The 12,554-nt window shown below is 48.4% G+C and overlaps 1 protein-coding gene across 1 annotated transcript in view; it reads right to left on the reverse strand.

The window, feature by feature from the left end:
* grin3a (glutamate receptor, ionotropic, N-methyl-D-aspartate 3A) overlaps positions 1-12,554 on the reverse strand; it is a 159,668-nt gene that overhangs the window by 67,352 nt on the left and 79,762 nt on the right. The window contains exon 3 of the mRNA XM_038804211.1: positions 1,223-2,270. Within this exon, the coding sequence (XP_038660139.1) occupies positions 1,223-2,270 (1,048 nt within the window). The remainder of the gene's footprint in view (positions 1-1,222; positions 2,271-12,554) is intronic.

Consider the following 12,554-nt stretch of genomic DNA (forward strand, 5'->3'; position numbering starts at 1 on the left):
ACACCTTAATACAGCCTGTGAAGCTGTAGTGTTCTGTTGCCGTACCTCGGCAGCTGGGAGGCGGTATGGAAGCTTGAATATATGTGTATTTCCAGGCAGAGGAATACTGGAAGGAGAGACTGAAACCCTGGATGTGGACCCTTGGCAAAGAAAGCCTTGTTTGGGAGAGGATTTCAAAACATGCTCTTTGAGAGTAGTGATTAGAAACCCTCGTATGAAAGCCAGAGTTCCAGTGTGACCAGTTGGCTCCATTGTGATGAACACCTTGGGGGGATGGGGGGGGGGGGGAGGGGGGGGGGGGGGGGATCTGATGAGAAATACGCAGAAGTTGTATAGAGTGGCACCTGTCAATTGGTTTCAGAGTGTATAGTATCCGACCATATTTCAACCATTGGTTTACATGACTGTTTACCTACCGAGAACATTAGAGTACAAGAAATATTTTGTAACTTGTGTTATCCTTATAAATCAGCATATATCTGTATTAGTATAGCTGGGGTGAAGGAGTTAGTGTATTATTATTAATCTTTTCTTATTTAATAAATGTTTTATTGTTTTGTTAAAAGTTAATCGTCAGAACTGTGACTCCGTTGATCCGGGTCTCGAAACAAAAAATAAAAGTGAGGTTCTGGAGAGCCGGGTTCCATCCTGGACCTGACTGTCCAGCAGTAACATTAGCTGGGGACGTAACAAGAGGTCCCGGTGTTAGGTTGACCGCAGCCTTGCGCATTCTTTGGTCGCTTAGGGCCCCACCCACGTTCCCCCCATCTCCCTTATAACTATCGGAGCCAGTGTAACTGCTTTGAACAAAGGAAGCAGATTACCAAACCAAATCAAAGCCCAGAGTAAAGTCCGAAATTCAGACGAGCTGGGGCATTTCAGGTAGACACTCCATGCAGTGTATTACTGGTATCTGAGCGGCAGCGCCCAAATCAGTTTGTGTGACAGGGACACGTGTGCACATTACGTGACATATTTTGGAGACAATAGGAAGTCACCATGAAGCCCTCGCTGTACAGAATGATTTGCTGGATTTTGAGCAGGCAAGTTAATTAAACTTCTCCCCTCGCTGACACAAAATAAAATAACACGGGGAGCTTTGGGATCTATCAATTGAGGTCATTATGATGCATGCCAACTGCATGCATTGAGCTGAATAAACCAGTGAGGGTTACCTTTGCTTTTGTATACAAGCTTAAAGGGGCAGCATTACTGCTCTTACCTTAGGATCGTGAATGCCCGAAAGCTCCTCATACGTTTTCTCCCCCACCATTACAGCGGCCAGATTAGCAGTGTATGTTGATAAACAGAACAAACAGAATATAGCCCACAGGTTCATGAGGAACCGTCCTGTCCAACACTTGGGGGTTTTGATAGCAGCTGTCCTGCCAAACAGGATGGCGTAGCAGACATTGAGGGCTGAAGAGAAGGAGAAGACCTTGTTCCTGTTTCTCCCCTTGGGCGTCATTCCAAAAGGACTCTTCCATTCATACAGAGTGAGAAACAACGCCGTCACGTGGAGGGCCACGAAGATCCCCACCCACATTGACCAGTGCAGCGGCCACATGAAAGCCCCGATCGGGGCCGCCGTGTCTCGGGTCCGCACCAGGATACCCAAGCTGGTGGAGAAGAAAGGGCTGGTGAAATCGATCACTTTGCTTCTCGCCGAGTTGATGCTGAAGGACGTGACGGCCAAGTGCGCCGCCCGGCTGAGCAGATCGCCGACCAGGCCCGTCCAGCGGCCGTTCTTCCAGCCTCCGTACTTCCCGTCGCCGACAATGTACAGGTCGAAATCAAAACTCATGTCTTCCGCCAGCTTCTCAAGGAGATCGATGCAGTAGCCGTAGCAGCACTTCTTGTATTCTATAGGCACAGAATCGTTGCCCGACTTTAAGTTCTCAAAGAGGCTCTCGATGACGTCGCTGTCGTTTGTAAGGGCGTCCAGGCACAGCTGCCCGGCAGGACAATGACCGTCTTCATCCACATTGCGGGTGAATACAAACGGATGTTCAATAAGCGTCACCACCCTCAAATGTAACCGGGATGAGCGGCCGTCGCCGTTGTTTTGCTTCTGTATCTTGCTGGGCCAAATCCCATGGTCCATGACAATTTTCCCCTCATGCCATCTCCCAAGACGGGTCCACATCGGTTTCCCAACGGGGTCAAGCTGTAGGTTCCAGATGTAGTAGTGGCTGTCTGAAGTGATAACAGATGGATCTGTTACTTTAATATAACCAGTCACGCCATCGAAGCTCGTGTTTGCTAAAAATCTGAGGGAAGCAGAAAGAGATATTTGGTTTTGCTTTTCAAAAGTATGTTAGCAAAATTCCCCGCACCTCGTCACAAGCTTAAACTGAATATAGCTCGCTCGCCACCAATGCTGAGGAAGCGGTTATAGTTGATTCTCTCCCAGGGCAGCACAGTGCAGGGTTGGCCCTGCAGACTCACGGTGCCGAGGTCCCAGGTTCAATCCTGGCTTTGGGCCACTATCTGTGTGGAGTTTGCACATTCTCCCCGTGTTTGCGTGGGTTTCATAGAACACAGAACATACAGTGCATAAGGAGGCCATTCGGCCCATCTAGTCTGCACCGACCCACTTAAGCCCTCACTTCCACCCTATCCCCACAACCCAATAATCCCTCCTAACCTTTTTGGACACTAAGGGCAATTTAGCGTGGCCAATCCACCTAACCTGCACGTCTTTGGACTGTGGGAGGAAACCGGAGCACCCGGAGGAAACCCACGCAGACACGGGGAGAAGGTGCAGACTCCGCACAGACAGTGACCCAGCGGGAAATCGTACCGGGGACCCTGGCGCTGTGAAGCCACAGTGCTATCCACTTGTGCTACCGTTTCGCCCCCACAACCCAAAGATGTTTAGGGTGGATTGGCCACCCTAAATTGCCCCTTAATTGGAAAAATGAATTCGGTGCTCTAAATTTATTTTTTAAAAAATGGTTGATTCTCTCCCCACACCGAGGCTACACAAGGCAGATGCTCATCTGTTCCCATGGTGATATTGTTTTCCCCTGGAACAGGTCATTAGTCTGCCGCCCCAAGCTTTCTGCTTGAGGGGGCGCTACGCTGCCTCAAGCCATTGGCATGCTGGGAGCATTAGGCAGATTGACACTCAACCTGTTTGTCTGCGTAATGGACGCTCTTTCCTTGGCCATCAAGTCCTGGGCTGGTTCTCGAACCCGGAGCTTCAGGCTCAGAGGCAGGGCTGCTACCCGCCGCGCCACAAGACCAATGCTGAGGAAGCAACGTCAACAATTTTTGACTTGATCGCCGGTGAAAAGGGATTACTTCGGGGAGGAAAATCAAAAGATTGTGTCATGTGAGAGTACCTTGAAGAAATAGGTCTTTACGAAATGGATGTTTATCAGTGATGATAGAGTGTGTGTGGAGCTGGTCTGTCTGCCTGCTTTACTTTTGTTTTTGAGCAGGCCGCTACAGAGTGAGTTTTTAGTTTCGTTTTCAGAGAGAAGAGCAGCAGTGAAAGCCAGCAGATGTGCATCGATCTCTCTACAAGCTACAGAGTGTTCATTTGGGTTATTTCAAAGGGATAACTGCTCTCATCAGAGAATTTAAACCTGATCTCTGTGTTAAACGGGTCTTCTGTCTTCTGGATGTTGTTTGGGAATTTATTAAGGGTTATCTGTCGAGCACTGTATTCTTTGGATATTTATTGGTGTTGATTGTTGTTAAGATGTTTACAGTGGGTTTATAAAGTGTTAACTGGTTTCATGAATAAACATTGTTTTATTTAAAAGTACTGTAACACTCTGTTGGATAACACCTGAAAGGCAGGCCCGTGCTCCCCATAACCACAATAAATTCAAAGTTAAGGGCCAGGTGAACTCCATGATACACTTTGGGGTTCTCTGAACCCTGGACCTTAACAAATGTCACAGCAGATTATTTAGTTTCTGTGAGGGCACACCGTATATATTTTTTGCTCCAGGGACTGTGAAAACATTTGAAGAGGACGATGCTGTTTTTCTTAAATAATGAAGAGGCGCGCAAGTTATACATTGTTGGGCGGGATTTCGCTGCTGTGAATGGGACATTCAACTGAGTGCAAAATTCTCCGTCCTCGCGATGGGAGGATCCCGGCCGTCAATCGTTTGGGAAAAAAATGTTGGGGATGGGGAGAAGGGAATCTAGGCAAAGCACAGCCACCAATTTGCTTGTCTTTCCCCTTGCCAACCTCCAACGGGCTAAGCTCATTGTACCTGGCCCCGCTGCTTCATTCTCTAACCTGGCGGCTTGCTGCAGTCACTTCAATGGTGTCATTGGTATGCATTGGATTCGCTCAAGCCTTTAGAGAGGCAAAGCAAAGGAACACAGCTGGAATACAGAATCAATCCACTGACTCTCCATTGCGCAAATTAAAGTGCTCTTTTAAAATTAAGATCTGACTGTAATTAATGGCATTGGTTTTAAGTAGACTGTCGAAGGTCATAGGGTAATTGCAGTGCCGCGTTCTAATTGTCCTGTTGCTTCCGTTCATTTCCAGCCACAGGAAAAAGAATCAATGCTGAATTTGGTTAACATGAGCTGACAATGATACACAGGGACAACAAGAGCAGTCTATGCAAGGGGCGGTGGGGGGGGGGGGGGGGGGGGGGGGGGGGAGTGCAGGGGGGCGATTTGGAAGCAAACCAATAGGTTGGAAAGATTAAGGTCTGCTGGCGGGAAGGCTTCAGAGAGGGTGCAGAGCAGGTTGACTCGTATGGGAAGCGGGATGAAAGACTTCAGGTGACCATGGAGGGGTTGAAGGAGCAGGGGGGTCATTCTTCCCGGAGCAGAGAGGTGCGCGGGGAGATTTGACAACAGATGCGTTCAAAATCAATGAAGGGTTTCAAGAGAGCAAATGGGGAGAAACTTGTTTCTACTGGCCCGGACGACACAGGTTGAAGACGGTTGGCAAAGGGATCACAGGTAACATGAGAAAACATCCTTTACACAGTGTAGTCCGGAACGCATTGCCTGAAAGGGTGATCAGGTTCAACAGTAACATTCAAAAGGAAATTGAATAAATACTTGACGTTATGGGAGAAAGCAGGGGAGTGGGGTTTATCGGATAGCCCTTGCAAAGAGGCACGGTGGGCCAAATAGCCTCCTGTTTTGCGGTATCATTCAATGATTCGATGCAAGTGCTCTTTAGTTAGAATCAGATTATAATATCCCAACGTCATTATTGTCAAATAGATTATACAATGTCACAAAGTAATGGGGCAGTACACATCCCAGTGGTAGCCATAAGCTAGCCAGCAAGGCTACCCAGGTACACCTCAACCAAAAAAAGGAACAATGACAGGCCATGCCCAGGGTAGCAGGAACGCCGAAGAGTCTGGGAAAAAGGGCCCCGGCCTTGAGGAGAAAGACAGAATCCTGCAAAATACCAGAACGCTGAGGAGTCCACTCTTCAAAATGAGGGAGCTACTTGAATGCTCAATCGGCAGTATCACAGTGAGAATGATAATTACCTTGCTAAACCTCCCTCGCAGCTGCAAGTACTCTGTTATGTTTATCATCGCCCAGCTTTTAAACGAGCCGGACTTGCCAATTAAAGGGAGGCTGTGGGAACTTTTGCCCCCTTAAATTCTCTTTGAATAGCCGCATTTCCTCGTTGCTGCCTCTTTCACAAGTGCAGGTAAATCCATGTGCAAAATGTAGAGCTGATTTTAGATAGCAGGGTGGCAGCTAATTACTCACATCTCCCATGATTTCTTCTGTCCTTCGTTCCCACTGGTTTCAAGAACTACTTGTAGACTTTTGAACCCGAGTACTGTACAATTTAGAGATAACTCTATGGGCCCACCCATGTTTTCGGGTGCCTGACTAACCTCTTGTGGCCATTCTGATCCTAATTTATCTGTTAATTATTCTAGCGTGTTCAGTGCCAACTGCAGTGTTTACATGACACAAATCAAAAGCAGACCTAACAACCCCGATTGAAAACAGCTCAAAACCTTTGCAACCTTTTGAAGACACAGATTAAGCAGATTTTTGCCTGACCTCTTTAGAATTCTCAGAAAAGGGAGTCCTTTTGTCACAAGCATTGCATGCTGCCCTATCGCGTCAACGCATGTCAAAGCTAACTTCACACATTTGGAGTGCAGTGAACATTGTCATTTGGCCAAATGCCAGGAATAACCCATTAACTACCTATTCTCTGTAAATGTTAACTCTCAAAGAGAGAAAACCTGCTTACATCACAGTAGGTGAAAGTTCTCTGCCTAATCTTTAGCAATGAGAATATTCAAAGAAATACATACTTCACTACAGCACGGTTAAACGTATTTGCCCTTTCTGTCTTGTATTGCCCCTAATTAATGCTATCACTTGAAGGTCTTTTCAAGTTGACGTTTTTGTCCAGAATTGAGTGCCTGTGGGCTTAATGTGTACTATGCAGCCTCAGCTTGTGCATGAGTACCCTACTCCTGGAATTACATAGAATTTACAGTGCAGAAGGAGGCCATTCAGCCCATCGAGTCTGCACCGGCTCTTGGAAAGAGCACCAAGGTCAACACCTCCACCCTATCCCCATAACCCAGTAACCCCACCCAACACTAAGGGCAATTTTGGACACTAAGGGCAATTTATCATGGCGAATCCACCTATCCTGCACATCTTTGGACTGTGGGAGGAAACCGGAGCACCCGGAGGAAACCCACGCACACACAGGGAGGATGTGCAGACTCCACACAGACAGTGACCCAAGCCGGAATCGAACCTGGGACCCTGGAGCTGTGAAGCGATTGTGCTAGCCACAATGCTACCATGCTGCTCCTCTGGATGGGTTAGCATCGTTCAACTAACTGCATTAGAATCATAGAATCCCTGCAGTGCAGAAGGAGGCATTCTGCCTATCGAGTCCGCACCGACCCTTCGAATGAATACTCTTTGCCCATTCTCCCCCCCCCCCCCCACTACCCTGTAACGCCATGATCTAACCTGCACATCTCGAGACACTTAGGGGCAATTTAGCACGGCCAATCCACCCTAACCTGCACTTCTTTGGACTGTGGGAGGAAACCGGAGCACCCAGAGGAAACCCACGCAGACACGGGGAGAACGTGCAGACTCCGCGCAGACAGTGACCCAAGGCCGGAATTGAACCTGGGCCCTGGCGCTGTACTGTGCCACAGTATTGGTGGGCTATATTTCCTTATATTTAGCACTTAAATATTTTTTTTTGAAGATGTTTGGATAAAGAAGAGAACTGATTTCAGAAGCGTTACTTCGAGGATTTACACCTGAGTTTCACTTAGAACGAAGAAAGCTGTTGAGTGCGTTTTGATAGAAAGAAATGGAGAGTGTTTGCACGACACACGTCTTTGTCTTGTGCTTTAGAATCTTTAGAAGTGCACTGAGCTGAGGGAGAGAGGAGGATATAGAAAGATAGAGATAGAGAGAGAGAGAGAGAGAGACTAGGCTCAGAGAATGAAAGCGAGGCAAAGGAAAAAGGAAAGATTAATGTTGGTACAACTTGCCACAAAATACCGCCTGGATTATGCAGCCAGCAGCAAGAGAATGGCACTCACTATTCATTCTGCCGACATTTGTGCATCTTTCTGAAAGCTCTTACACTTCAACACGTGGTAATTACACAACCAAAACAGTGTGACAACCTCGACGAGGAATCTTATGTGACAAGCAACAACCTCAGCCAATTAAGTTGAAGAATCCTTCCTGAGGAACTGGGGACTACATTCGCCCAGCCCTGGAGAGACGGCATTAGCAATGGAGGTGCTCAGGAAATTCAGAATCGCAGAATTGTTACAGTGCAGAAGGAGGCCATTCAGCCCACCGTGTCTGCACATCCTTTCCAAATGAGCATGGTAACTTAGTGCCATTCCCCTGCCTTTTCTCCGTGCCCCTGCGCATTGCTTCTGTTCAACTAATCGTAATACCCTCTTAAATGCCTCAATGGAACCTATCCCCACTGCACTTCCAGGCAGCGCATTCCAGACCTCAACCACTCGTTCTGTGAAAAGGACTTTTCTCACATCACATTTATCTCTTTTGCAAACCACTTTAAATCTGTGCCCCTCTCGTTCTTGATCCTTGTACGAGTGAGTTCAGTTACTCTGTCCAGCCTCCTCATGATTCCGAGCATCTCGATCAAATCCCCGCTTTGCCTTCTTCTCTCCCCGGAGAAATGTCCCAACCTCTCCGATCTACCCTCACAGCTGATGTTTCTCGTCCCTGGATCCGTTCTTGTAAAATTGGGGGAACCCTCCGGAGTACTCCCATCTCCGGGAAAACTTCCCGGGAGGGGGGGGGGGGGGGGGGGGGGGGGGAGGCAATGGAGGAATTCAGCATCTGGCTCCAAAGGTTGGGAAGCCAATTATGTCACCTCGGGCCCAACTCAGGCCATTTTCCAATCAGGATGGGATCTTCCTGGTATTTTTTCAAACCTAAATTTAGAGTGCCCAATTCATTTTTTCCTTACAGGGCAATTAAGCGTGGCCAATCCACCTACCCTGCACATCTTTTGGGTTGTGGGGGCGAGACCCACGCAGACACGGGGAGAATGTGCAAACTCCACACGGACAGTGACCCAGGGCCGGGATAGAACCTGGGACCTCGGCGCCGTGAGGCAGCAGTGCTAACCATTGCGCCACCGTGCTGCCCCTGCAGCGTTGTGGGGGGGATCTTCCTGGTAAAGGAGCCACACCACCCTCCCGATATGTGAAACTCAACCAGGGCAGAGCAGGAAAGGTCAGAGCCTCTGTGCCTTTGAGTCTACATGTTGTGGGTCTCTTCAGCATCCTGATGCACTCTCCCACCTACCTGGCTCAACAGAGCCAACCTCTCTTGGTTCGGTTGCTGGCCGAACACCATTCTGAACCTCCCAGTTCCCTTGTCTGCCCACTGTCCGTAATTGGACACGGCCACCCAAAGTCATGGTAGCATTGTGGATAGCACAATTGCTTCACAGCTCCAGAGTCCTAGGTTCGATTCCGGCTTGGGTCACTGTCTGTGCGGAGTCTGCACATCTTCCCCGTGTGTGCGTGGGTTTTCTCCGGGTGCTCCGGTTTCCTCCCACAGTCCAAAGATGTGCAGGTTAGGTGGATTGGCCATGATAAATTGCCCTTAGTGTCCAAAAATTGCCCTTAGTGTTGGGTGGGGTTACTGGGCTATGGGGATAGGGTGGAGGTGGTGACCTTGGGTAGGGTGCTCTTTCCAAGAGCCGGTGCAGACTCGATGGACCGAATGGCCTCCTTCTGCACTGTAAATTCTATGATTCTATGATTTTCCGCCTCCTCACCCAGAACTCAGGAAGATATCAGAATCGTGACCTAACTGGGCAAGTCCAGACCACCAAGTCTGAGGAAAGCAGCGCATGTAAGCATATTTAATTAAATGCAAAATCATGTAGAGGAAGCAAAATTGAAACAAGGGAAAGTAAGATTGGCTTAAAAGGTACAAAAGACAAATAAAAAGTTTTTTAAAAGTTTCAGAAAAAATCTCCAACAATGAAAATATGAAGGACTGAGGCTCCACACTTAGAAAAGTACATTTTCAGGGCAAGTGAGGTGGTCTGGCTGATCACGTGATTAAAGATTCACTGAATTTGAATCCACCATCTCGACATTTTTCTGATGTGCTTTGTGGGTATCAAGTGGTTTAAGTACATCAACGTCTCATCTTAAATAAATCTGAGTTTCTCAGTTATAAAATGGTGCAATGAGCAGGTAGAGCCTGGGGAATCGACAGCAACTTCCTGATTTACGTTGTAAGATTCATTGTCAATTCACTTTTTTAAAAGGTATTTGTTATAATCCCATTTTTAATCCACATTTTCATTCAATCTAATTTTTACTAATGCTTGCAGGTGAAGATGCTTCAGATGTACTCACACTTGTAAATGCCAGCGTTCAGTCCTGTGTTCCAAGATGGACAAAGTGTAGTGAAACAGAGGAAGATTGTGTGTGACCGAAGAAATGGGAAATAACAGAGTGTACAAGTTGCTCAATTGGAGAAAGGTTACAAATCTGCCCGTCTGCTTTTTGCTTCACGGGCAAAGTAGCCCACTTGCAAAAACTATGAGCTGCATAAGAACTGAGACCGTTTACCCACGAAGAAATCCAAAGATGTGCAGGTTAGGTGGACTGCCCGTGCTAAATTGCCCCTTAGTGCCTGAAGATGTGCAGATGAGGGCAGCACGTGACGCAGTGGATAGCACTGGGACTGCGGCTAGGAGGACTTGGGTTCGAATCCCAGCTCTGGGTCACTGTCCGTGTGGAGTTTGCACATTCTCCCCATGTCTGCATGGGTTTCACAACAACCCAAAGATGTGTAGGTTCGGTGAATTGGCCACGCTAAAGTGTCCCTTAATTGGAAAAAAAAATAGTTGGGTACTCTAAATTTATAAAAACAAAGATGTGCAGGTAAGGTGGGGTTACGGGGATAGGGCAGGGGAGTGGGTCTTGGCAGGGTGCTCTTTCAGAAGGTCTGTGCAGACTTGATGGGCCGAATGCCCTCCTTCTGCACTGCAGGGATTCTATGAAATGAAATGAAAATGTAATGAAATGAAAATCGCTTATTGTCACAAGTAGGCTTCAAATGAAGTTACTGTGAAGGCCCATGGGCATGCCCCTCTGCATGCAGGGATTCTATGCAAGAAGGTCCTGCAGACTAAAGTTTAATTTGGTTGAAGGTTGAAGTTCTATGAGCTTGAACGGGAGATACTTGCTGCTGTTCTCTGATGTCTCCGAGGGAATGTGTGCACCTGCCTGAGTGACATATTTCACGCTAGAAACATCAAGAGCCCAAAAGAGGCAATGTGATCATCAGGAAGTAATGACCCGATCAGCCACTGAAGACGTAAAGGAGACGCGTTCGTTGGATGGACCATCCGGGGTGGACTCTTGCACACAGGAAGGTCAATAACCAGTTGTTTGAGTATATGTGTAGTAATTTGCAATACTCAATAAGGAAAAGTTTGATTGAGCCACATGGTTGTTCCGTACCATTGTACGGAGCCTCGGCATTGCATTGCCCAGGTAATAGAGAGGGCTTTACAAACTCTGTTTATGCAGACACGGGCATTCTGTGTTCAATTTATTCATTAATTAAGGTGAACACTGATAACCACATTATTATTCTTATCACAAAATCCAGGTCATCCTCTGCATCCACGTTCTACGAACAGAAAATGTCTGCACTAACTGTTACACCTATGAGACAGAGATTTCAGAACACCTACAAGACAGATAGAGAACAAGAGAGAAATACACAAATGGAGAGAGAAAGCCAGGGAGGTTTCCTTCCTCATTCTAATTTGTGTCATTTTTTAAAACTTGGATTTTAAATGCAAGTAAATCCCTTCTTGTGGAACATGGGTAGCGAGCAGGGCCGGCTCAAGGCACCGGCAACTCGGGCAGTCGCCCGGGGCGCCATGTGCTTGGGGGCGCCAGACTCGGGTCCCGCGCATGCGCAGTTGGGCCGGTGCTAACCAGCGCATGCGCAGTGGCCCCCCTCCCCCTGGGCTGGCCCCCCAGCTCGGTCCGCTCCCCCCGCCCCCCCCCTCGGTCCGCCCCCCCCCTGCGGTCCACCCCCCCCCTCGGGTCCGCCCCCCCCCGCCGGGTCCGCCCCCGCCCCCCCCTCAGGTCCGCCCCCCCCTTGGCCCCGCCCCCCAGGGCGCCGAAGTTCAGCTTGCCCGGGGCGCCAGCAACCCTAGGGCCGGCGCTGGTAGCGAGAGAGGGGAGGGGGGGGTGACACGTTTGGGAATTAAAATTCTCTGGCCTCTCGGTCTGCAAGGGAGCAAGTGGGAGTCAGGGAGAACATAGAACAGTACAGCACAGAACAGGCCCTTCGGCCCTCGATGTTGTGCCGAGCAACGATCACCCTACCTAAACCCACGTAACCCGTATACCCGTAACCCAACAATCCCCCCATTAACCTTACACTACGGGCAATTTAGCATGGCCAATCCACCTAACCCGCACATCTTTGGACTGTGGGAGGAAACCGGAGCACCCGGAGGAAACCCACGCACACACGGGGAGGACGTGCAGACTCCACACAGACAGTGACCCAGCCGGGAATCGAACCTGGGACCCTGGAGCTGTGAAGCATTGATGCTAACCACCATGCTACCGTGAGGCCCGTGAGTGGACGGACGGTTAAGTTTAAGATATGTGACAGTCGCAAAAGGACGGTGGAGCTGGGGAAGGGAGTGATGAATTTAAAGGGAAAAGCAGATGTGATGATAGCAGTGAAGGCATTGGTAGGGAAGACATTGTGTCGTTGAGAGGCGAAGGTGTAAGGTGGGGGAAGCACGAGTATCCAGGGGATGGGTAGGAAAGGAACGGAGGAAGGTTGTGAAATGGTGAAACTAAAATGGTAGCTTTACCGGCAGGGTCATTTCAAAACTGCTGAAATGATTTTTTCTTTATCCTGAATGCTGGAAAATGTTGTCTTATGTGGATTCTAACATTATGCAAAGACTGTGGCCTACGGTAAAACAAAGGACTACCCTGCATAGTGATGGATTAAGGAAATTAGTTGCGAAAGGGACAATGTTGGAAAATCTC

This window comes from Scyliorhinus canicula, chromosome 8, assembly GCF_902713615.1.
Source record: "Scyliorhinus canicula chromosome 8, sScyCan1.1, whole genome shotgun sequence".
Classification (NCBI taxonomy): domain Eukaryota; kingdom Metazoa; phylum Chordata; class Chondrichthyes; order Carcharhiniformes; family Scyliorhinidae; genus Scyliorhinus; species Scyliorhinus canicula.